General features: G+C 40.0%; 1 protein-coding gene across 1 annotated transcript in view; it reads left to right on the plus strand.

Annotated features, from left to right (window-relative positions):
• CORIN (corin, serine peptidase) overlaps positions 1–26,732 on the plus strand; it is a 216,063-nt gene that overhangs the window by 125,557 nt on the left and 63,774 nt on the right. Inside the window, exons 6-12 of the mRNA XM_027103039.1 lie at positions 1,941–2,048; positions 4,552–4,662; positions 7,070–7,186; positions 11,757–11,864; positions 20,318–20,549; positions 23,702–23,847; positions 24,624–24,731. Of these exons, the coding sequence (XP_026958840.1) occupies positions 1,941–2,048; positions 4,552–4,662; positions 7,070–7,186; positions 11,757–11,864; positions 20,318–20,549; positions 23,702–23,847; positions 24,624–24,731 (930 nt within the window). The remainder of the gene's footprint in view (positions 1–1,940; positions 2,049–4,551; positions 4,663–7,069; positions 7,187–11,756; positions 11,865–20,317; positions 20,550–23,701; positions 23,848–24,623; positions 24,732–26,732) is intronic.

A 26,732-nucleotide genomic window follows, 5' to 3' on the forward strand; every position in this document is an offset into this window, starting at 1 on the left:
TCTCCAGCCGTAGATAACCACTGCTCTGACATCTGTCTCTGTAAGTTTGCCTTTTCCAGGAACTTCATAAATGGGTTGCATAATATGTAGTCTTTGTATCTGGTTTCTTTCACTTAGCATAATGTTTCTGAGCTTCATCTATGCTGTCACATGTATCAGTGGTTTGATACTTTTAATTGGTGAATAGTATCCCATTGTATGAATATACGACATTTTGCTTATCCATTTACCAGTCGTTGAGCATTTAGATTGTTTCCAGTCTCTGGCTATTATGGATACTGCTGCTCTAGACATTCACATACAAGTCTTTGTGTGGATATATGTTTCACTTCTCTTGGGTAGCTTTCTAAGTGTGGAAATCATGAATCACGTGATAAGGTTAGAGTTAAGTTTATAAGAAGCAGCCAAACTGCTTTCCAAAGTGGCATTATTATTCTTTTACATCCCCACCAACTATATATGAGAGGTTCAGTTTCTTAAAATCCTTGCCAATACTTGGCATTATCTGTCTTATCTATTATAACTATTTTAGGGGATATGTAATAGTATCTTATTGTGGTTTTACTTGCATTTCTTTAATGATTATATTGAGCACCTTTTCATGTACTTATCAGCCATTCATATGTCTTTATGAAGACTTTCTATTCAAGATTTTTGCCTCTTTGTAATTGTTTGTCTTATTATTGAGTGTAAGAGGTCTATATATATTCTGGATATAAGCCCTTTATCCGATACATGCTTTGAAAATATTTTTTTCCCGTATGTGGCTTGTCTTTTCATTTTTAAATAGTGTCTTTGGAAGCACAAATATGTTTAATTTTAATGGATAACCATTTATTATTGTTTTCTTTTAGTCTTGTGTTTTGTTGTTATATCAAAGAATTCTTTGCCCTCCCCAAGGTCACGAAGATTTTTTCCTATGTTTTTTCCTAGAAGCTTCATAATTTTAGCTCTTACATTGAAGTCTATAATCCATTTTGAGATAATTTTTATGTATGGTTTGAGGTAAAGGTCAGAGTTCATTTGTGCGTATTTGAAATCCAATTGTCCCAACACCATTTGTTGAAGAGTATTCTTTTCCCATTTAATTGTCTTGGAAACTTACACACATTAATTTATTATTTATACCTTCCCCTAAACTCTATTAAGTAATTGCTTTTATCCTAACTTCAAAAATAAGTTTACAGACTTATATATTTTAACTAATACACTCAAATTCCCACAGCTAATAGATGATAGAACCATGATAGGAGTTCTGTTTTACCCAAGAACAAGACCTATCTTCTTATTAAAATTTCCTTGCATGATGTTTATTCCAACATTAAACTATAAGCTTCCTGAGGTTATATATCACTTATTCTTATCTTGTCACCGTAATCTAGGACAGTACTGTTTATTTGAGGGTCATGCTGTGAAACATTCAATTGACTTAAGTGATGTGAAACTAAGTAATGACTCTGTAATCTAAATGACTTTTTCTCTTTGTTACGTTTATGCTTACCATGGGCAAAACTAGACTTTCATTTTAAAGGAAACATTTTTTAAGAAATAACTACTCACCCTCTATTAAGTATTCATTCTGTATGAACATGAACTTCATTAGGAACCACGGTGAGTTGAGAATGTCTTTTCTCATATTTGACTCTAAAGGAGCTTTCAGGTGTCATAAAGCGGAACTCAGATAAATACCGTCAGGAAGTGATAAAAGCATTGTCTTGGGAGCCGGAGGGTCCTAGTTGTGGTTCTTCAGGAACTTGTTATGTGACCTTGAGCAAATCATTAGATCTCTCTGCACCACAGTCTCCTCACCTGTAAAAGAATAGATGTGGACCAGGTTACCATTATGATTTCCCTCCCATGATATGCTTTCGTTATATAAACTGCTACTGTAACATCCTGTTCTGCTCTAATGAGCCATCGGTGGCTTCTCTTATTTTCAGATTGCAGCGAGAGTCTGTTTCACTGTCACACGGGCAAGTGCCTTAATTATAGCCTGGTATGTGATGGATATGACGACTGTGGGGATCTGAGTGATGAGCAAAACTGTGGTAAGTAGCACTATTTCCCTGAAGGTTTTCATTTAAAATTGCAGACGTTTATAATCAAGAACTTGTAGCTCATTGTTTGTTAATGTGATTAGTGGGTGAAATTACAAAATGATTGGTTTCTTAATTTTCCGAAAGAGGAAGCTTTTTAAATTATTAGTCTCAGTCATGTCTCATGTGTAAATGTAAGATTTCTGACAAAAAGTCATACTGAGGAAATGCTAGAGATGTGGAGTAGAAATGGGAGTTAACTTTTTTTTTCTCTTTAAAAATGTTTGGTTTCTTCTGTGGTTGGAGCCGGTGGCTCGTGTTTAGATTTTGAGCTCTTGAGCAAAACGTTGCAGACAGATATGTTTTCTCTTCCTGATCCCCTTATTATGTATAACCAGAGAGCCCTCCTTTATTTGATTGCCACATACTACAGGGGCAACTTCTGCAGTGCGGATATCGAAGGTTAGAAGGGTGCATCTGTTTTATGTACAGAAGCTGATCTTAACTTTTAAAGAAGGAACCTACCTCCTAGTTGCACGTTTGTACCTATAAACAGCATCTTCCCAATTCCTCACCCTCCCAGCCCCTGGTAACCAGCAGTCTACACTCTGTTTGAACAAAATCAGATTTTTTTAGATTCCACATGTTAGTGATATCCCACAGTATTTGTCTTTCTTTTTCTGGCTTATCTTATTTAGCATAAACGTATACAACACTCTATGTCAATTACATCTCAATTAAAAAACCGAGAATGACCCTACCTTTAAAAGAGCCGAGTCCAATTCTGAATGCCCTTTCATGAATTAAAACCAGCAAAATTCTTCTTGCTTCTTGACCTTTCTGAATTTGTGATTAGCTTTTGAATTGTTTTTTAGGTAGTATATTATTGAGTGACAGAAGAACTTTCTAATAGGAGCAGAAGGGCAAGGTGAGATGAGGCAGGACACTGGGAAAATGATGTGAAATGATTATTCAGCATTAGAGAACATCAAAAGAAATGCTGGGGGAGAATCAGGAGTGGGTCAGGGGAACGCCTCGGAGGAGTGGTGAATGTCCCAAATGGCCCCATGCTGGGAAACTCAGTAGTTTCTAGAAGCACCTGTGTAGCTGCCTCTCACTGCATCCGTAAGAATGTTGGAAAATGTATGTATGCGCAAAACATCCCACGGGTCACTAGATAGATATGGATTATCTTCTGGGATTGAGTAGTCTTGGGACACAAAGAATGAGACGCTGTTGTAATTGTATACATCATAAAATGTATAGTTTGGGGCCTTAGAGATTATCTACTCCAACTCCTCCTTTTACCAATAAGATAACTGGAGAAAAGAGAGTAAAAATGAGGGAGGGGGGAATTGAGTGTAGCTTGGTAGTTCAATAGGTCAGTGGAGAGGACCCGTGTATAGTTGGCGTGTGAAAGACAGTGGTCTTACCAACTCAACCTGGTTCCTCTGAAGGTAGTAGGATATCATGAGGTTTGTGCTCTTAGGATGACTTTGTTTCTATCTAATGGTAATGATCACAATGTCCTCTTAGACCATTCTCTGTCCCGGCTGCCCATCTTTAGCAGGCTGAGCATGTGCTGGCTCCTCTGGTTCCCACCCATGCATCCCAGCCATTGTGTCTTTCTTCTTTACTCTGCACCATTTCATCCATCTTCTTCACTTAATTGCTCCCCTATATCCTTCAAGACCCATGGTCCCTCCATAGGTGTGTTAAAGACAGTAGTGCTGTTAATGGAAATCCATGATAGTTCCTCATTATGGAAACTGCTATTCATGAATCTACATACATTTTTTAAAGGGTTGTTTATATTAAGGTTATTCCATGTCTCATATCAAAGAATCCTATAGGTTCTGCCCTCTGTGAGAGGAAACATCACTTAGTTCTCCTTTTCCCCCAGGAATATATAGTTTGGGACAGAGGTTAAATCCAGGATAAAAAGAATCATTAAAAAAACCCAAATATTTTGCATTTCTTACCCAGCAGTTCTTTCAAGTATGAGTTATATATTTAGACAGCTCAATAGAAAACCTTAGCTTAGCATCAGGCAAGATGACAGGAGGAGATACCTGCCTCCGCAGTTTACCACAGAGAGGTAAGTTGCAATTCTTAGAAACATGGCAGAGTTGTCACGAATCATCAGATCAGCTATCTACATTGTGAAACCCAAATCACAGTTCTGTTTATTTGAGCCAAATCACAAAATTTTCATAAGGAAAGAAAACAGTGACTAAACACAACAAAACCCAGAACAAGCTATGGGTCCTAGAAAAGCTGGGAGCTTGTTATTCATCTGAAAAGCAGTCAGGTCTTACCCCATAGTGATGGTGGCCGGGGGGCCACATGGTTGCCCGGGAGGTGCCAGACCCAGAGTAGAAAGGTTATTGACGGTATTGGAATAATTGGAACAGACTCTCTTCTACTGGAACTTGTTCTACTGGAACAAGCCACACAGTTCTAAGTGTTTGTCATGCTGGTTCTCTCCATCCTCCTGAGTTTTTCTTTCCTCCAGACTGCAACCCCACAGAGGAGCATCGCTGTGGAGATGGACGCTGCATTGCCATAGAGTGGGTGTGTGACGGTGACCATGACTGTGGGGATAAGTCTGACGAGGTCAATTGCTGTGAGTGCCCTGAGGGCTTTCATTTTGCTTATTTTTCTACTTCTGCCTGTTTAGTCAAATACACTCAAGGTTCACTATCTAAACAGATTCTTACCCTTTGGTCCTAACCTATACAGATAATAATTGAGTGGTGTGATGACAATAACAGCATAGTGTAACTGACTTCCGCCTCTCTCTCTCCAAAACTCCAAGCCTGATTCGGCTGCTCTGGCCAAGCGGGTGGCAGTTTTCCTTCTCATTGTCCACAAACATCCTTTCTGGGTCCGCGACTTTGTCAAAGGGAATGTTCTTCCCAGAGACTGGGGCATTTTTCTTCTGCAAACAATATATGAGCAGTTAAGTGGGAGCCTCCAGAGGTGCTCTCAGGTACCACGTGTGGGAGAACCGGGGGAGAAGTGGCAGAGATAAGAGAGCCTTCAGTGTTCATAGAGTTACACAGAGTGTGCAATAATATTGTAACTTTAGAGCCTGTCTTATTTCTGGGTGAGTATATCCGGAGAAACCTCTAACTCAAAAAGACACATGCACCCCAATGTTCATTGCAGCACTGTTTACAATAGCCAGGACATGGCAGCAACCTAAATGTCCCTCGACAGATGAATGGATAAAGAAGATGTGGCACATATATACAACGGAATATTGCTCAGCCATAAAAAAGAATAAAATAATGCCATTTGCAGCAACATGGATGGACCTAGAGATGATCATACTAAGTGAAGTAAGCTAGACAGAGAAAGGCAAATATCATATATCATATGTGGAATCTAAAAAAATGATACAAATGAACTAATTTACAAAACAGAAACAGACTCACAGACATAGGAAACAAACTTACGATTACCAAAGGGGAAAAGGGGGTGGGCGAGGGATAAATTAGGAGGTTGGGATTAACATATACACACGGCTACATATAAAATAGATAACCAACAATGTCCTACTTATAGCACAGGGAACTATACTCAATATTTTGTACTAATCTATAAGGGAAAAGAATCTGAAAAGGAATATATATATATATATATATATATATATATAAAACTGAATCACTGTGCTGTACACCTGAAACTAACACGATATTGTAAATCAACTATCCTTCAATTAAAAAAAAAGTCTTCAGGTAGCTATTACACTACCTGCCTAATAAAATCAAATATGGCTGATCACATTTTATTCCCTAGAAACTACAGTATACTCAGTAGGGGATAAAAAAATGATTGAATAGCAGCAGCTATTTGTTAAAAGAGAGTAATATTGATCTGAAAGAGTTAATATGGTACACTTTATGCATGTTCAAACTAATTAAACTCTTTATTCCATCTTTTGCTGTCTAATAAAAGCAGGAACAGCTGATACCTATGAGATTGACTATTTAATTTGCCTATAATTTGAGGCAAAATTACAAATGTGGGTTGCATGGTTTTTATTTTGACATAAGAAAAATCACATCAATTAATTAGGAAATGCAATGCCCAGCTTTCTCCTTTCCTGAACCTGTTTGAACTGGAATAGTACCTGAGTCCTTGCTTAGTGGACATAGTGGAACAGAGTGGACTGTATTTTGATGAATCTTGGAAAAGCAAGGACTTGGTGCTCATGTATGTATTTATGTATGTGTGTGTGTACGTATGTGTGTATGTAGACCATAAGTTGGTGAAGGCCGAGGTCATATGATACATGGGTTTCTAACGCTCTAAAAGACAATAGGGATAAAATTAAGACAACCTTCAGAAATTGGACGGTTAATGGCCACTAGACCATCCCTTTTAAATGTCAGACGTTGTAAGCAAGTTTTGAAATAAAGTGTTTATTGTGGGGTAGGTACTATGCAAGTCTTTCATATATGCTTCATTAGTGCATTAGGTCAGGTTGGTGCAGAGTGAAATGTTGGGGCTTGGGTTAGAAAAGCTTGCCTTCACATTCTGGCCATACCTTTTAACAGCCTTGAGACTTTGAGGCAAACACTAAACTCTCTAAGCTTCAGTTTCCTTCTTCTAAACAAGGTCGATAATATCCATTTGCAAATTTGTTCTGAGGATTTGAGATTAGACACCTAATACTCCTAGCACAGTTATTGCCATATAGTAAGCCTTTAATAAATTGTAGCTTTTATATTAGTAGTATAACTACTACCATCATTAATACTGTTTTTCACCATGCAATGATCAAGAAAAATTTTTTGGTGAGTGCTATTTAATAAGGGAAGAGAAATTCCTGAAAGGGAACTTTCCATTCCAAAGATACTTGGAATGAACAAAATGAATGATATATTCATTCATTTATGCAGAACATTCAGAAATTTAGAACACTTCATTCTTGGTGATGCCAGATAAATGGGAATCATTGATGTGATCTGTAGACTGAAAGAAGTAGCGATAATTAAAATGCATGTTATTTTGGCATTTCCTAGCATGTCACAGCCAGGGTCTGGTGGAATGCAGAAGTGGCCAGTGTATCCCCAGCACTTTCCAGTGTGATGGAGACGAGGACTGTAAGGACGGAAGTGATGAGGAGAGTTGCACCAATGGTAAGTGTGTGCTCTAGCCCCGGAAACAGTCCTGACCGGTGGGCCTTTCCTTGGGAGCACAGCAAAAAGTTGGAAGTTACCTACAGCTTGAAGGATCCCCATATAAATAATGCCAGATTGCCTAATGCACTGGTCCTCCCAGCTCTGGTCAGCCAGAAACCCTTGCTTATGGTAAATGTAACTCTCATGCAACTTACACTGAAAAATCATCCCTAAGGGTGAAGAGTAGAGGTTAAACACTTAAACAGCATGGGCAGATTCAGTTAGATGTTTTATGGGGAAACACCACGATAAAGAGAAAAGTGTAGCGTATAGTATTCAATTCAATTAGATTTCAATTAGAAATAACTGGCTTCTGAAATTAAATGTAACGGCTTCCTAAAATAACCATGTGCAGAGAAGCAGTTTAATGCCTCACATCTTAACTGGGGTATAATTGCTTTACAATGGTGTGTTAGTTTCTGCTTTATAACAAAGTGAATCAGCTATACATATACATATATCCCCATATGCCCTCCCTCTTGCGTCTCCCTCCCACCCTCCCTATCCCATCCCTCTACGTGGTCACAAAGCACCGAGCTGATCTCCCCATGCTATGTGGCTGCTTCCCACTAGCTATCTATTTTTACATATGATAGTGTATATATGTCCACGCTACTCTCTCACTTTGTCCCAGCTTACCCTTCCCCCTCCCCGTGGCCTCAGGTCCTTTCTCTACATCTGCGTCTTTATTCCTGTCCTGACCCTTGGTTCTTCAGAACTATTTTTTTTAATTCCATATATATGTGTTACCATACGGTATTTGTTTTTCTCTGACTTACTTCACTCTGTATGACAGTCTCTAGGTCCATCCACCTCACTACAAATAACTCAATTTCATTCCTTTTTATGGCTGAGTAATATTCCATTGTGTATATGTGCCACATCTTCTTTATCCATTCATCTGTCCATGGACACTTAGGTTGCCTCCATGTCCTGGCTATTGTAAATAGAGCTGCAATGAACATTGTGGTAGATGACTCTTTTTGAATTATGGTTTTCTCAGGGTATATGCCCAGTAGTGGGATTGCTGGGTCATATGGTAGTTCTATTTTTAGTTTTTTAAGGAACCTCCATACTGTTCTCCATAGTGGCTGAACCAATTCACATTCCCACCAGCAGTGCAAGAGTGTTCCCTTTTCTCCACACCCTCTCCAGCGTTTATTGTTTGTAGATTTTTGATGATGGCCATTCTGACTGGTGTGAGGTGATATCTCATTGTGGTTTTGATTTGCATTTCTCTAATGATTAGTGATGTTGAGCATCCTTTCATGTGTTTGTTGGCAATCTGCATATCTTCTTTGGAGAAATGTCTATTTACATCTTCTGCCCATTTTTGGATTGGGTTGTTTGTTTTTTTGATATTGAGCTGCTTGTAAATTTTTGAGGTTAATCCTTTGTCAGTTGCTTCATTTGCAAATATTTTCTCCCATTCTGAGGGTTGTCTTTTCGTCTTATGTTTTCCTTCCAAGCAATATACTTAAATACAGTTTAAAAGGAGTCTGATATTATCTGTGAAACCCCCAAAGAAAAAGTAAATCAGGTAAGTTGGTTTTTTTAAGTGTGTCTATTTCTGCCAGAAAAGAAAGCTCTACACTGATTGTTTTAAGTCCCAGTTTGTGTAGAAGCATCTCTCAGTACAGGGTTGGTAATATCCTTTGACTTAAAAATCACTACATTTGCTTATAAGTGACCTTACCTCTTACCAACATAGCCTAGTTGTTAAGAATGTGGATGTTGCCGCCCAGCTGCCTGGGTTCAAACCCCAGCTCTGCCACCTACTCCCTGGTTGACTTTAGTCCAGTAACTTAACCCTGTTACATTTCAGTTTCTGTGTCTGTAATCTCAGAATAATGATAACTACTTCATAGAGATGGCACGTGGTGAGCACTCAATAAATGTAAGTTCTTATCACATAGCTGCTCTGTGAAAGCAAGTCTTAGGCTGTGTATATTCCAAATCAGCTAATGAGATTGGTCACCGATAACTAAATTAGCTTTTTCATAGTGAATATTGATCATTAGGATGGCTTTAATGAAAACGCATTTCAGACCTAAAGGGAGAGCCTTTTATTCACAGATTTAGTCCATAAAAAACTAGATAACGAGTGCTTCATTTTACCAGTTTTGTTTTTTTTTTTTTTTGCGGTACGCGGGCCTCTCACTGCTGTGGCCTCTCCCATTGCGGAGCACAGGCTCCGGACGCGCAGGCCCAATGGCCATGGCTCACGGGCCCAGCCGCTCCGTGGCATGTGGGATCCTCCCGGACGGGGGCACAAACCCGTGTCCCCTGCATCGGCAGGCGGACTCTCAACCACTGCACCACCAGGGAAGCCCCATTTTACCAGTTTTAAAATTCAGAAGGAATTCCCTTTCTAGCCATGAGTTATTGTGTGCATGTCAGCCAAGCAACTCCCTTTTGATCAAATAGTTCCTTCTCTCTACATAATTCAATGCTGTTTGAAATAATTTTGGATTTTTTTACTATGCAGTGGCAGGATTTGAAAATACTTCCTTACATGTGTGAGATGTTAGAAAGTCCCATGATAAAATGGATCACAAAGTAAAATTGTAGCATCTTTATCCACTCTAATGAATTCAATATAATAAAAGTATATTGTGGTGCTGGGAATTTAGTGGCAAGCAAAACTGCTGATGCGGCTAGCAGGCTCCTGGGGGAGGTAAGCCGATACAAATAATTGTGCTGGTCCTTGTCTAACTGGGGAGTGACATAGGCCAGGAGGGAAATTCAAGGTGCTAGGATGCCACGTATTGGATGCATGTCCTGGTGAAGGGCCTCTGGGAAGCTTCCCTGAGATGGCTGTAGGAGCCACAGTCTGAAGAATGAATGGAATTAACAAAGGAGAGTGGGGCTGGAGAAAGAATTTTAGACACAGGGAACCGCTTGGCCAAAGGCACGGAGGTGGCAGGAAGGAGCAAGGTAGTTTAGAGTAGTGGGAGAAGGCCACTGCGTTCAGCGAGCTGAGAGTGAAGGGGAGCGAGTTACAAGCGTCAGCAGTGATTGAAGGCTGGTTCTGCTCAAACAGGCTGGGAGGGGGTCTGGGACTGCTTCTGCCAGGACTCGGGACCCTATTCAAGATTTAGGCCATTACAACCCTCAGCCTTGCTCTCAACCTTCCTGTTTAGTCTCCCTTAACCTCCAGTGACTCCAGCCTGTGTACTTTTTACTCCAGGCCTTTGCATATCCTGCTGTCTGCTTGGGAAACCCATCCTTCCCTCTTATCCCACCTTACCCCAACTGCCTGAAAAACTCCTTTGAGAAGCTTTACTCTTACTGTTGTAATTTGCGTTTACTGCTTTTTGCATGGACCTTCAGTGGAGCAATGATCACATGGCATCGTAAGATTCCGTTCATGATGATATCCCTAATTAGGGTAGAAATTATCAGGGTTTTCTGTCTTTTAATGCTCAGTGCCGAGCTGGTCACATAAGTTGTCACATAGTGGGCGCTTAATACCGGCTGAAATAATGAATTCATGCTGTCTTAATAAAATTTCTTCAAGAGACTAAATTCATGGAACTTATCCTGGCTTACCTTGCAAAAAAAAGTTTGACCTGCTAACATTAAAAAAAGAAAAGGAGTGATATCTATTTTATGCAAGGCTGTGATATATAGTGTTGTTCATTAATGGTACTGGAAGGGAGAAAGAGTCCAGAATAATAAATATTATATTTAGAATTATAGATAAGATTATAGATAAGTCTTATAAGTCTTAGAATTATAGATAAGAAAGTCCAGTATAATAAATATTGTCTTAGAATTACAGATAAGAATGGTTATATGTATACCCATACTGTTATTTATATTTAAAACTACCTTGCAAGATTTTCTAGGTTCCACATGACGTGTCTGAGTAATTGACTATAATGGGAGCGAGCTAGAAAGAGAACAGGCAGTAATTTATTACCTTATCCATTTAATCTACAAATGACCAGGAAATCAATGGGAAAAGCAGTTTCCTCTCCACATACCTTAAGGAAAAGCCATTAGGTTGATGTTACTGTTGTCATCCATTTGGAAATAAGAAACCCAATTCTCAGATCATTGCAGCTAGGCCAGTGCTACTTTCCAAGGACACAGAAAATATGGATAACAGCCGCTTAAGACTTATGCCATGATAAAGTATCCTTATTGTATTGATGTTGATGCCTTATTTATTATTAAGGAAAACATTTTCCTTAGAGGAAAGACTAGAGTTGGGATCAAATGAGTCTTAAAAATATTGGCCCTTCCCTCAAATCACTTGAATTTTATTTTGTCATCAACTCCATGCACCCATGTAAATATAAGATGCTCTCTTTTCCATTAAAAGCAGCAACAGATGATTTTTGAAGGATGGGTTGCCTCTTACTTCTTTATTCCTACAGAATCTCAACATGTGTTCAAAATTTTTGGAGAAGTTGGAAGGAAATTAAAGTTGTGTCCTTCCTTGGTTCTGGATCCTTCAGATCCTAGTGCGTGGAATTTATAGTTGCTGATGAAAGTAAATGTGCTTTCACCCCGCCTGTAGGTCAGACTCCGTGTCAAGAAGGAGATCAAAGATGCCTCTACAGTTCCTGCCTTGATTCATGTGGTGGTAGCTCTCTTTGTGATCCCAGCAACAGTCTGAATAATTGTAGTAAGTACAGTTGCTGCTGACAAATTCAATCACCGCGTCAGGCTATGTATTCAGTTTTATCCTTTTGCATTGACATTAAAATGCTCAAGTGTGGAATCCCTCCAAAATATGTATATATATCTCTCTTTTTTTAAAGGTTGCATGTGGTAGCAGAAAAGAAGCAAAATGGTCTTAATTAACTTAAATCATAAACAAATGTGTCATCATGAATGGGCTATAAATCCATTGCTTAATGTCATTGCCGTGACTTTCCACTCAGCGTCAGCTCCTATATATTATTTTCTTGGCTGCATCTGCAGGAAAATGCTATCTTTCTTCCTTTTTAAAGCCCAGCTTCAAAAATGGAAACTTTATCCAAGAAGTAAATATGAAGTTCATTTAAATAGCCACATAAAACTTTGGCGGTCTGTTCTTGTTATAAAATGTATTCTCACCCTTCCAGGAACTTTGCTGACCTGTAATGACCTCGCTACAAATGGTGTAGACAGGTGGCTGTATCCAAACTGGCTTCAGGAGGAGGAATGATTAGGGGAAGATTGAATGGGCAGGGGTAGCAGGAAGAGTCTCTCAGGAAATTTTAGATGAATTGGAAAGCCCCCAAAGACTGATTTCTAGTAATGGCTTGCTTACTTCTGGGCTCTGCTTTCACATTCTACTCACTTCTTTCACTTTTTAGAATTAATTTTTGGCTTCCCTGTCAGCTTGGGCTTGAGATTTAGAAGCAGGTCTGTCAGCTTTCAGTTGACAAGAAGGTATGACTTCTTAGCACAGATCCCAGCAGTGAAGGCCCCTGGAGGCCGGGAGGTTGAAAGGCTGAAGGGTTTGGGTCCCTGGATTTGCTGAAGTTTTCAGATCCTAATTCTACTCTGTGACCTTTCTGGGTCAATGTAGAGCTTATGGGTGGCAGGTAGCCCGTACCCCTTAGGGGATATCAAGGGGCGAAAACAGTGGGCTGGATAGGAGTGTGAGGGCCACAGCCAATTAATAACCCAGACTAACAAGATTTTTTGTTTAATTTCACAAGCACTTAATAACTGTTTGGCCGAAAGCACAATACCCATCCCTCCTCCATTTCCCATAGGAGAGAACAGTGCAGATAGATATCAGTCTGACCACTAAGACACACTACCATTTTATTCACTCTAAAATGATTAAATATATGTCTATGTATGTGTATATATGTATATACATATGATTTGACTTTGCTCATCTCCCAGTCTGCCCTGGAACTCTTTCAGAATCATTTTTTTTTACTTCAACTTGAACTTGGGCTGTAGCATTTTGGACAGTGGCAGTATTGTCTCAGACACATGTATTTTATTAAAGTTTTCGGGGTTGGCTGACATGGAATGGTACTTACTGTTAGATTCAAAAAAGGTGAGAGAGCAATGTTAGCCTGTGTCAAATTTAGGCAGGGAGTAACCCAAGTATATGTTATCCTATTTTCTCTATACTTGAAATATTTCAAGATTAAAAATAAAAATAAGTTATCACCGGTCCAAAAAAAAAGGAACTTGTAGGAAGGGCACTAGATAACTCAGCTGGTATGTATGTTGACTTAAAAAAAAAGCACAACGTGAGAGTTGCGAGTTAAGTTTTATGGGGCAAAATGAGGACTGCAGGCCGGGAGACAGCATTTCAGATAACTCTGAAAAAACAGGTAGTCAGGAATGTCAAAAGATTATTATTAATCAAAGAATACCAGATATCTCAAGTTAAGGAATTTAGCGCTTTTCTATGTATGGGAAGATGCAAGAGTCTTAACTGCCTGAAATAATTCCTTGGATACGCACCTCAGCTCTCCAGGCCAGTATCCAGGGTTTTCACATCCTGAGTTTCCTCAGGGCTCACCGCAGGGAGTGGCTGCAGTCTGATGGCTGCTAGATGGCAGGTATTCTTTTCAGCCCTGAGTTTCCTCAGGGCTCATCAGCTCACGTTGGAGGGCTACAATCATTGGTGACTGTGACATCCTTTGTTTATTGATATGGCAGGAAATACTCCATTTATCATGTATATTCAACCAGTATTTCTAGTGTCTGTGATGTCCCAGGCACTGGGATGGGCACTGGGCACTTTGATGGCAATGAAGGGAAACATGATTCCAGCCTTCCTGGAGCTAACTTTTCAACAGTGGGATCATATGGCCACCTTCCCATTCATATATACAACTTTGGTTTTCTTCTTTTTTTTTTTTCTTTTTTTTTTGCGGTAAGCGGGCCTCTCACTGTTGTGGCCTCTCCCATTGCGGAGCACAGGCTCCGCGGCATGTGGGATCTTCCCGGACCAGGGCACGAACTCGTGTCCTCTATATCAGCAGGCGGATTCTCAACCACTGCGCCACCAGGGAAGCCCTGGTTTTCTTTTTATGTTCTTCAAATACACTCAAACCATTTCCCTAGATCTCACCATCTCATCAGCTTCCTCTTTCATCACAGATGTTCTTGCCACGTTCTCTCCATATATATTCAGCAAACATTGGAACACCCCCTCTTCCGAGTACCAGGCATTGGGCTTGTCCTTGGTCTCCATTCCTTCTGTGTTATTAAAAATAAGTGTTGGAGAAAAAAGTACATGAGTGAACATTTAGAACTAAAGGTTGATGGAGTACTGTGGGAAACTTGGGGGGGGTCCCTGAGGCATGACAGTCATACCCGGCTTCATACAGCCATGGCGATCATGGGCGCGAGGAGAGACCCATGCCCAGGAGCTGCTGTCTCTGCTAGGCACATAAGCAGTGTATATGCCTAACTTCCAGCTGAGAGTAAAGATGTTATTCCTTATTTTTCAAAGAGCTTCAGGATGGTGTGTGTCTACTTGGTTCTCTGTAAATATGGACGAGTATCATCTCCTCTCAGAAAACTCTTCATGCACTTGAAAATGTGATTAATTGTTTAAAGATCTTGGACACTGTCAGAGACTACTGTTATTTTGATTCTGGAGCACGACTGAGCAGCGCTCTCTTTCTCTGGCTCCCTGCCAGTGGGGAATATGAGTTTGGAGAACGTGAACATTCTTTCCGGTGGAGTCAGTCTCTCACTGGAGTTGCTGGGAGGCTAGTCCTTAAAGATAATGGTTCTTGCCACCCCATAAAATATTATAATAACGTTCCAATGGTCCCTGAAGATATACTGGGTGGGACCCCGGCATCAGTATTTTTAAAATTCCCCAGGTGACCCCAGTGTGCAGCAAAAGTTGAGAATTATTGCTTTGTGTCCTGACGAGGCTGCTGGGATTAGTGACATCCTGCAATTGGGTGTGAAAAAAAGTCTTCGTGGTTTTCTTTTCTTTCTTTTTTTTTTTTTTGCGGTACGCGGGCCTCTCACCGTTGTGGCCTCTCCCGTTGCGGAGCACAGGCTCCGGACGCGCAGGCTCCGGACGCGCAGGCTCAGCGGCCTTGGCTCACGGGCCCAGCCGCTCCGTGGCATGTGGGATCCTCCCGGACCGGGGCACGAACCCTCGTCCCCTGCATCGGCAGGTGGACTCTCAACCACTGCACCACCAGGGAAGCCCTGGTTTTCGTATTTTTCAGTGGATAAGATCCATGGTTTATCTCAGATTAGCAGAAGTGCCTACAATTTAAAAAAGCCTAAAGAACACATCTCAGATGATATTGTGCATGGAGAGGCTTAAAAGTATCACAGTATCACCACATCCACTCCAGCCCAGAATCTTTAACATGTTTGCACCCTGCTGGGAGGCAAAATACGGACATGTCCTTGCCTTGGCGGGTAGGATCAGGAATGTTATTTCCCATCAGTCTGGTGTGGAGGGACTAATCCATCACCTGTACCTTGTAGAGTGCAATCCAGACATCTGCGGGAACCTGGTGGAGAGAGCAGCTCCTGGGCATGTGTCTCTCCCCACCTCCCTGCGCCCATGATCGCCATGGCTGTATGAAGCCTGGTGTGACTGTCATGCCTCAGGGACCCTCCCAGGTTTCCCATAGTGTTCCATCAACCTTTAGTTCTACATGTTTACTTGTGTACATTTTTCTTCCAATACTTATTTTTAATAACAGAGAAGGAATGGGGACGAGTGACTAGCCCAGTGCCTGACACTCAGAAGAGGGGATGTTCAAATGTTTGCTGAATATATATGGAGGGAACCTGGCAAGAACACCTGTGATGAAAGAGGAAGCTGATGAGACAGTGAGACGCTAGGGAAACTGTCTGAGTGTATTTGAAGAACAGAAAAGGAAAACCAAAGTCGTATATATGAGTGGGAAGATGGCAGTATGATTCCCCCCCACTGAAAAGTTATATCCAGGAAGAAATGAACAGCTTTGTTCTTCAAATAATTTCCCAGTGGTCTGTCAGTTTCCTGCCCTCTCCTTGCAATCTCTAGGTGGAAGGAACAGATAGTATAGGGGTGTAGTCAAAAAGCCATATGCTGTAATGATTAAGGACTTCAGTTCTCAGAATCAAATAGTAGATGAGAGGAACAACCTCTTTCTAAAAGCATTCCCAGCTAGTAAGTGGAAGATAAATGATTGAATTCGAATATTACCATTTGGTAACCAGGTGAATTAACAGGGCAAGGCACTGCGCATGGACATAGAGCTGTAGGAGTCACAAAAAGAAATCAGACGGATGTGTCTTCTGATGAAAGAACACCGCAGCACCTAGTCTTGCCAAAGGGATGAAGCCTAATCAGCCCCCTGGCTTCAGCTGCCAGTGTTCAGGAGACAAGGGGGACAGGGGAACATGTTTAGCCTCCCCACGAGTGTGCAATCAGCAAAATCCAAACTCTGGCATGCTCTACAGGTCAAGTCCCCGGATTCTTCAATAGTTAAACATTAAAGAAAAATAAAGAGATGGAGGGGAGGGGGAACATAGAGAGTATAAGAGACTTCAATTTGGTTTTCAAAAATGGGTAGCCAAACTGTAGTGTGTAGGATGTGGTGCACACTTATGTAATAAAGCTATGAAAAAGAGCAAGGAAGTGATGACTCTGAAACTCAGCATTTACTTTGTCGGGGAAGGAGAAGGTCGACATAAGACAGGGGATATGGAAGGGTACGTGGGATGTCTGGCAGAGTTCAATTGCTTGACCTGGGTAGTAGGTATAAGGGTGTTGACCTTACAATAGCTCTTCAAATTCTAAAAACTAAATAATAATAAAGAGAGCTTTAAAGTTTTGACGCAAAGATGAATCTCGGATATATATGCCAATGGATGTTGGAAATGACATGTTCTCATGTAAACGACCATCAATCTAATACATGATTTCCATTGGCTTCAGGTATTGCATCATGATGAAGATGTAACATCGTTTAGTTAACAGTCCTTTCTTTAGGTTGAATTTATCAAATATTGTTTCAGACTTTGAAAGGTGGGCTATCATTGAGACTCCATCAGGATCTTTTTTTCTACAGATATTTATTAAACCTCATCTGTCCTCAGAATGCCATGCCAGGCACTGCCTCAAGCTCACACTGAATTATACAGCCCTGCAACAGCTAAACGTCCTCACATGTTTGTGACGTGATCGCCCTCTAGTGGCTAATGTCAGTCAGGCTTGTCAGTGAGTCTACTGCTTAAGATATAAAAGTTTATTGATACCATAAATCACAGAATTTGAGGTTGCCAGATACTTGAGAGTTTCTCTTGCTTAGCACTTTGTGAAGAACGCCTTTATGAAGGAAACAAAACAACCTCACCGCATTCAGTAAAGATCTCAGAATAATATATGATCGTAACTTAATCCTTTCATCTCCCTTGACTCTGAGACACTTAAAGCCTATATCTTATCCTAAATCAAAATCGATACATCCCACATATCAAAAGAGAGAAAAGCTATGCATGTGATATGCCTATTAATCATCTCAAGGAAACAAACTGATAAAAAGTTAAAACTTGATAGGATAGTTGAGGAAGAAGAGAGAAAGAAAAGACATCTACAGGGAAAGAAAGACTGCATCAAAATATGTGTGAATGATCCCATTTTTGTAAAATTTTAAGTACATTAAAGAAATTAAGAAAAATATAGAGTGTGAGCTGCCTCTACTGATTTGTAAGATGGTCGTGACAGGTAATCAAGCAACAAAAGCAAGCTGAAGAGGAAACCCATCTTTTGGCATTGAGGGAAGTTAAGAGAGAGGGAGGTGGAGAGATGAAGAGCTTTCCTATATGTGTCTTTGTATTGTTTTCATTGTTATAAGGAATATGCATTTTTTGTATATAATCTGAACTCAAAACATTTCAGTGTTTCTCCTCTTTCACAAATCAAAGAAGTGGTAAGTTGAACCAACCCCATACCTCCTCTGTCTCTTTTTCTTTTCTCCACCCTGTAGGCATCCTCAGGATTATTAGAGTGTTACTTCTTCCTCAATAAACTGAGAGTCTTACATACTTGGTCCGTGAGATTTTTCAGTCTGGCCAGTATCAGGCTCCTTATCAGCATAATCTCTGCAAAGCCCTCAGACTCTTTACATTACGAAATAGTCCCAGAGCTGTTTTAATATTTCACTGCCGTCCTTATTGCTAATCTGTTTGCCTGCATACCATTTCCTAGTCAAATAATTAAATTTATTTAAATAAATTTATTTAATTAAATTTATTTAATTAAATAATTAAATTTAATTTTAATTACTCTTAATAAGGCATGAAATCTCTGGTGGACCTGACCTGATTCTACCAAGACACTCCCTTGATTTCCTCTCTCCTCTGGGAATGAAGCTTGTCCACCTCAGACAGAGAGGGGACAGAGAGCCTTTCCACCGCATTCCACCAAACCTGCCCAAACCCCGCTTATCCTGGGAAGGCTTCCCAAACTGCTCCTATCCACCCTGTCTCTCCGGGCTCTAGCATTTTGTTCAGTCCCACTAGCCTAGCCTGTTCATGTTATACCACAGCTACCTACATGTGTCTTTCTTTCTCTGGAGACTTGGAGTGCTTCAATGCCAGGGACTCTATTTTGCATTATTTTTACATTTTAAAGTGCCTAGGATAGTTTCTGATGCCTCCCCCCTCCTTTCCTTCCTTAATTCTCACACTATGCCTGGTGCAGACTTTGAGATCAAGAAATAAGTTCTCCAGGGAACTATATATCAATGTCTTGTAATAAACTATAATGGAAAAGAATCTGAAAAAGAATTAATTTTATATATATATGTGTGTGTGTTTATGAATCACTTTGCTGTACACCAAAAACTAACACAACATTGTAAATCAACTGTACTTCAATTAAAAAACAGAAATGAGGTCTCATTTCACAAAACTCTCAAATCGTATGGGGAAGGCAAGTAAGTAAAGAATAGAGCAGAGGGCAATGAGTGCATGGCATGCACACCCTGGAGATGCTCTGGAGCTCAGCAGAGACTCCTACTAGGAGTGGAAGGGGAAGAGTGGTTGGCCAGAAAGCCTTCCTGGAAGAGGGGTTTGTGCTGAGTGCTGCAGAACATGGAGAAATTAGCTTAGAGGGGAGGATGGGGAAGGATGATTCCAATCAGCAGTTGCCCTATGTACCTGGCAGCTAGAACCATGATTGCATTTGAGGAGTGATTACAAGTGTGTGAAGGAAAGAAGGGGATAAAAGCTAACAGGACCCACAAAGGACGCATGCAATTCTTAAGTTGTCTGGTGTCGCCCAGGAAATATTGCTGGCGAGATAGTCATGGGTGACGAGGCTGGGAAGTTAGGCTGTGATTTGGAGTGTGAAATAGCCTTGGATGCCAAGCTAAAGGGTTAGGGGTTATCTCATTGGCAATGGATGGCTAATGGATCTCAGCCTCCTCTTGCCCTGAAATTGTATAGCCTTATACACTGATCAACAATAAAACGTAGAGAAAAAAGTCATCTAATTGCCTATTTAGCCAAATTCATTGATTGTTTTAAATGGCTATGAAGGTGGCAGGGAATACACTAGTTTAGAAGTAATGGATAAATCAGAAGACAAATTAAAGTGAGTAAAAGGAATCAGAGAAGTGGAGCCGAGGGAAAAAAATGAGAAAGACTCTAAAACATGCATTCTGGACAGTGTGCTAGCAGCTCCATATACAGAAATGAATCTTGGTTTGTCAAGACACTTCACTGACCACACTATTTACCTTTTGATGGCAATCTCATATACTACTTACATCTAGTCTTAGCTACTTCCAAGAAAGAGGGTACGATAGACTTTTTAAAATTTATTTATTTATTTATCTATCTATCTATTTATTTATTTATTTTGCGGTACGCAGGCCTCTCACTGCTGTGGCCCCTCCTGTTGTGGAGCACAGGCTCTGGACACGCAGGTTCAGTGGCCATGGCTCACGGGCCCAGCCGCTCCGCGGCATGTGGGATCTTCCCGGACCGGGGCACGAACCCGTGTCCCCTGCATCGGCAGGCGGACCCTCAACCACTGCGCCACCAGGGAAGCCCTAGACTTTAATTTTGTAAGTTTTAAAGAAATTGTTTTCCAGGTGAAATTTAAAAATATAATATGTATCTGTATGTGTGTTTTTTTGTTAGGTCAGTGTGAACCAATTACGTTGGAACTCTGCATGAATTTGCCCTACAACCATACAAATTATCCAAATTACCTCGGCCACAGGACTCAAAAGGAGGCATCCATCAGCTGGGAGTCTTCTCTTTTCCCTGCACTTGTTCAAACCAACTGTTACAAATACCTCATGTTCTTTGCTTGCACCATCTTGGTACCAAAGTGTGACAAGAATACAAGCCAGCGTATCCCTCCTTGCAGGTAATACATTGGGGTCTCCCCCAGGCATCCTCATTTTCCCTCAAGGAGAACCAAGGGAATGAAGACATCGTTTGAGTTTAGACAAAGTACATACTTTGCCAACAAGTCCTGTATTTAACAAATTACCTATTTAAAAAGTAAAGAAGTAGGCATTCTAAAATTAATATCTGAGTAAGAATTCATCAGTAAAATACCAAACAAGAGAGATATGAACTGCCTTTTATAATAATTCATGGACTTTAATCAAATGAAATCACAAGTGTTTCATTGTGTTGGATCAGGAAGCGGTTTTTAAAATGTGAGTCAGCAGTAGGGGTGCGTCTGCCTGTTTCTCTAGCAGTGTTGATGTATTTTAAATGCTGCCTTCTGATAGCATCAAAAGTTAGGAGACATTACACAAAGAGTGGGCTGAAGGAGTCATCACACCAAACTCACAGGATGGACGGGGGATGGACATTGCTGTTTTTTTACCTGGTTAGATGAAATACAGGACGGTATTTCAAGAGTGTGGCTTGAACTTAGGATATGAGTGATGCCCTACGGGTTAAGATTATTACTCTGGTGTCCACCTCCTGATTCAAATCCTGGCTCTTCTGTAGCTGCTTGTAGCCTGAGACAGGTTCCTCAGTCTCTCCCAGCCTCAGTTTCTTTACCTGTAAGATCAGGATAGCGGTGGTGGTTGGGTTGGGTTGTCGTGAGATTAGATGAATGTACATAAATGTAAAGTGGTGCCCATTGATTGTAAGCCCAGAATAAACAAAGCTCTGATGTTAGGACAGGAGCGCAACTAACTGCTTTGTGGCAGTTTGGTCCCTCTTCTATGCTGTGTGTTCAGGGTCATAGCCAGAGAATGTGCACCTACAAGGTGGCTGTCACAGAGGTGAGGGCTGCTTTTCTCAGGGCTGGTTTCCATCAAGGGGTGAATACACAGATGTGCCTGCCTAAATGTGAGTGGTAACTATGGATACCATATGTTGGGATCAGAAGTCACTCAGAGCTTTAAGAAAAAGCAAGAATATCAATACAGTGGACAGATGGGAAAACAGTAAATTATATGCCAAATATCAAATGGATGACAAGGTAGGGCCATCTATAGAGTTGGGACAGGAAGCAAAATTTAAAAATGATTTGGGGGAACTAAACAAATTATACAAATAGAGTAAAATTTAATGTTGGCTGTGCAAACATAATTCTGAACATTTCTATTAAATGCCTTTTAAAGTATCACTAATAAAACGTCTGCCAGTTTTATGTTAACAAGTTATAAATCTTATTCTACTTTTCCTAAGCAAGGTTGATGATAGTGAATAATTACTTTCAATAGTACTTAACAAATTCTTGTATTTGACTTTCTTTTCATATGTGTATAAGAATTTCCCTATTGCAGTGTTCTCTGAAACAAACTTATATCCACATATGATTGATAATTTTAGGACTTAGGTTTCATACTAAAATGCCTAAGATAAGACTGATCCTGAAATACTATTCAATAAACATTTTTGAATAAATGTTTAGAATAAACATTTTGAATAAATGTTTAGAATAAACATTTTGAATAAAGTGTTGAACTTCTAGACACTTGAGTTTTGTTTCTTAGGTTTACACATACATCTTTCATTTCCAGTGGCTATCAAAGTGAGTTTTACATTCTGATATTTGTAAGAAAAATTTTTGGATTATGGCAAGAATAATATACTGATATGCTCATGGGGTAACACAGAATTCCTTTTGCCAAGCTTGGTTATTCATCTTAAAATTCAGTTTTTAAGCTATGAATTGGAAAATATCTAACATTCTTGAGCTCTTAAAATGTGCTGAATACTTTAGTGTAGTTATCATCCTCAAAATAACCTTTTAGGACTGCTGTCTCTATGGCTGAGCACTGCACAGATTATTATAAGAACAGGTGTGCCAGGGAGTTGTAGTGCCACATATTGTATTTCCATTTTATAGGGAAAAAAAAATGGTAGAGTCAGGCACTACCTGACTTCCATCTAAATTAGGTATCGTTTGGTTAATTTAAAATAGCAGCAATTGAGTTATATACATTTTTATATTAATCTGCAACAAAACTATTCAGTCCAACAGAGAGTTATTAAACACCGTTGAGCTTCCCATTTTTGCAAACCTAATATGGGAATGCCATGGCTTTGTCTTTGCCCCCAATTCCTAGGCTAAACCAGCATCAAGTTATGCTCTATCTTAACTTAAATCTAGACAGACTTAAATCTAGACAGAGCCTTTTCTGAAACGTTTCCATTCAATTGCTAACCATTCCTTACCTGTTGAAATTAACTTAGTGGTTTAATGTTTGAAACTTTTAAGAAATGAGAATGTATTTAAAGGGAAATAAAAAATTTGCCTAGGAACTTACTTTCATTATGTCTACTTAAAAAAAAAATCCGTAACTAATTTCTTGGTAATATATTGAGGCAAACTGTTTTTTTCTTTCCCCGTAGGAAGTAAAGCCATCTTCTTTGAGACACGCTGATACCTCAATTTTAAAATATTCTGGTACAAATGAGATAATACACATAAAAGCACCTAGTACAATGCTTAGTATGTCTTTTCTTTAACAAAGACCAACAAACTTCATTTTTTACCGACTTGAGCTCAACACAGATGGGTTTGGTGTAAGCTGAAGTAATAATGCCTTAGGCAAGCCAGGTTGGCACAGGAAATGGCTCCCATCCCAGGGCACCACAGGGGGCCGAGGCTGAGGGTGTTGTATAGATTCCATGACCTTTGGTGGCAGACTGTCCAAGTGATTTTGGGGGCTTCCCTGCTTAAAACAAAAGACACTGGAGTGTGTCTGCCTGAAAGAAAGAAGAGAAAATGGGAAAGGCAAATTGGAGGAGGGAATCCGTGTTCTGGGAACATCTCTATTTCCATTTCTGCAATAGAGTTTCTTTTGGTGAAAGTATGTTTCTGGAATGTATCCCCCTTGTAGCGATATTACTCAATTTGGTTTCCCAAATATCTAGTGTGTATATGTGCATTCATATATATACATTGGTACGCACACACACTGCATACACACACCACATATACACGTCAACCCATAGCCATACAGAATTAAAACCCTACATAGAGGCCTAACATCAGGTGTAGCTGTTTCCGCTTGTAATATTTTGTCTTTCTCGCTCTTTTAGAGCTCTGTGTGAGCATTCCAAAGAACGCTGTGAGTCTGTTCTTGGGATTGTGGGCCTACAATGGCCAGAAGACACAGATTGCAATCAATTTCCAGAGGAAAATTCAGACAGTCAAACCTGTCTAATGCCTGATGACGATGTGGAAGGTTAATTTTTAAATTAATTACAATGGGGTATCTAACATGGATGAATATATCAGCTACTTTTAGAAGTTTCTCTGTTGTTATTGTTTGTATTTAGTTACCAGTAGAAAGGCTGCATAGGTGGTGAATCTATAAACTTGATTACACTGAAGAATTTGATGCCCATCTGTTAGACATTGTCTTCATTTAAAAAAAATTGCAGAGATGACTTTAATACTCTAGGTATTTATTTTAAACACACTTAACTCACAGAGTCCATTATATAGGGATGCTGCTTTTATACTAGGGCCCCTGTAGGTAATGGTGAACATCATGCCCTGGTTCCTTCAAGTGCAAAGCATTCAGAGACCTTGGCAATGTAGGATAATCAAGTAGAGAAATGGAATCAAGGACCTGCCCACTAGGTGGAAAGATTAGGATGGGAAACAATGTGACACATTAAAGGAAAGCCAGCTGGGTAGTTAGAAGCATTGACTTCATAGGACATTTCAGGCTCCAGCAATTGTTAGGCTGTCCATTCGGAAAGAGAGTTCATTGCTGGAAAGCATAGAGACACAAAACAGCTGATCTGAAGAGGTGATGTCAAGAATGAAGGAAAAAGATGCTGATAGGCAGACAGAAGAAAGCCAAGTAAACTTTGACCATTTCAGCTTTGTGAAGGTCCATCCTTATGTCCAGTGATAACTTCTCCACAACATCCCACATGTAAATGGATAAATTAGCTGATGGTTCTGGGTTTTCTGTCTGTTGACAGTAATGTGGCCCACTGCTTTTAACAGAATGCTCACCTAGTCACTTCAAGTGCAGCTCAGGACGGTGTGTTCTGGCTTCCAGAAGATGTGATGGCCAGGCTGACTGTGATGATGATAGTGATGAAGAAAACTGTGGTACGTATGTGAGATGGCACTTTTCTTGAATGTACACTAATAACTCGTTAGGATAAAGGGATTGTGTTAAAAAATGTCCATTGTTTACTGACGGTTGTAAGTAGTGACTAGGATTGAATGCTAAGGCATTTACTTCTTAAATTATCAAAGGGCAAAACATGAATTATAAGTGTTTTTCCTGTTAATTCCATTGATTGCCCCTAAATTACACTTCTGTTTATAACCTTGATGACATATGTGCAAACTCTTAGTAAAAGAAGAAGCTCTTCACAAATGTAAGAGATTATTTTTATTGAGAGATTCTAAAGCAGTTGTCATCTGTTTTAAGGTCAGAATAATAGTGTCCTTGCCTATGATTCCCATATTCTTAAATAGGCATCTAAACACACAAAGACAGAGTGCAGGCTCTAACATTCAAATTTAATTGGGATTTATCTTCATGCCCTCTCTGATTTTTGTCTCTGTCAGCAAAGCATAAAACTCTTCCTGACATTTCTGCCTTTGAACTCCAAAATCACCAATGGAAAGGCCAGAAATGCCAGTGGCAATTTAAGTGGAGCTAATTCCCATTTTATTTCCCTGCAAACCTTTGTACTTGTAACCTCAAAGTGTGTCAGGGAATAGAAAACAGACAGTGCTCTTTACTAAGCAATATTTTAGAGTAAAGCAAAATGATTGAAGGGCTATCCCAAAGAATAGTTTGGTTATGATTATTTAGATTGTTCTGCTTAAAAAACCTGACACTTTTTGCCATTGAAAGCACATGAGGCAATGCATCTTTTGAAATCATTTTATTCTTTTGGCCTTTGAGGGATGAAATATTGCCTTGCTTCCCAAAATGAGTTTTCCATAGTAGACATTGCCCTTCTGGTCCAGACAAAATGTCACAAGCAATCAACTGAAATCCTATCAGCTACTATAAATATGGATAAGTGCATCTTCTAGAAAATTAGAACTGTCAGAATGATGGTAATTTTGTTAGGGAGGAACATACAGTGTTTTGAGAAGCTACTGTTGTTTGCTTTGTTTGTGGTCTGTATGTAAAGAAATAAATCAAAACTCATTGAATATCCCTTATATAAATGATTTATTAAGAATCTATTGGGGGCTTCCCTGGTGGCACAGTGGTTGAGAGTCCGCCTGCCGATGCAGGGGACACGGGTTCCTGCCCCGGTCCGGGAGGATCCCACATGCACCGCGGAGCGGCTAGGCCCGTGAGCCATGGCCGCTGAGTCTGCGCGTCCGGAGCCTGTGCTCCGCAACGGGAGAGGCCACAGCGGTGAGAGGCCCGCGTACCGCAAAAAAAAAAAAAATCTATTGGATTTTTTCACTACACTATAGCTTTGATGGGTTATGGTATTCTGAGATGCAAATTAAAATAGATTATCTTAGATTGTCCAAAGAGGTTACATGATACTTCCTTGGGTGGCTAGACCGAAATTTGCAGTAGGGGAATAAATATTTGAGAAATGTAAAAACTTAGTCTCAAAAAGAGTCTTATGAAGATTAAATGGTCTGAGTTCTAGAGTATATTCTGTAAAAAAGAAATTTAAAGCACTATAGGGTACAAGTGATCCTAAAATGTCAGGTTTCTAGTTAAGTAATGAGTTTTTGTCAGTACTTTAATCTCACAATTAAAGGCTCATGAGAACTATCAAATAAATTGTCTAATCTCTATAAAACACTCAAAAGACTGACGATGTTATTGAGAGTTCTGGTTAAGGAAAGTTAAAAGTCAGTAATAAATTAATACATTTGGAACATTAATTGCCCCAACAGTATTAATCTATGAGAGAATTCTCATTAAGTTTTCCAAAGCAACTGGGCCGCACGCACGCGTTTGAATGGGCATGTCCCATGCTCTGGGAGAACACAGCAGTTAAAATCAGATGAAGAAGTCACGCAGTAGAGGAAGGCCCAATGGAGGACTACTGGGAAATCCTCGGATTCCCATTTTGCCTACTTGCTCAGTTTGTCCCTCTGTTTCCATGGGCGTGGATA

Source organism: Aethalodelphis obliquidens, unplaced genomic scaffold, assembly GCF_003676395.1.
Source record: "Aethalodelphis obliquidens isolate GAN/ISIS:26980383/991018 unplaced genomic scaffold, ASM367639v1 scaffold6, whole genome shotgun sequence".
NCBI classification, from domain to species: Eukaryota; Metazoa; Chordata; class Mammalia; order Artiodactyla; family Delphinidae; genus Aethalodelphis; species Aethalodelphis obliquidens.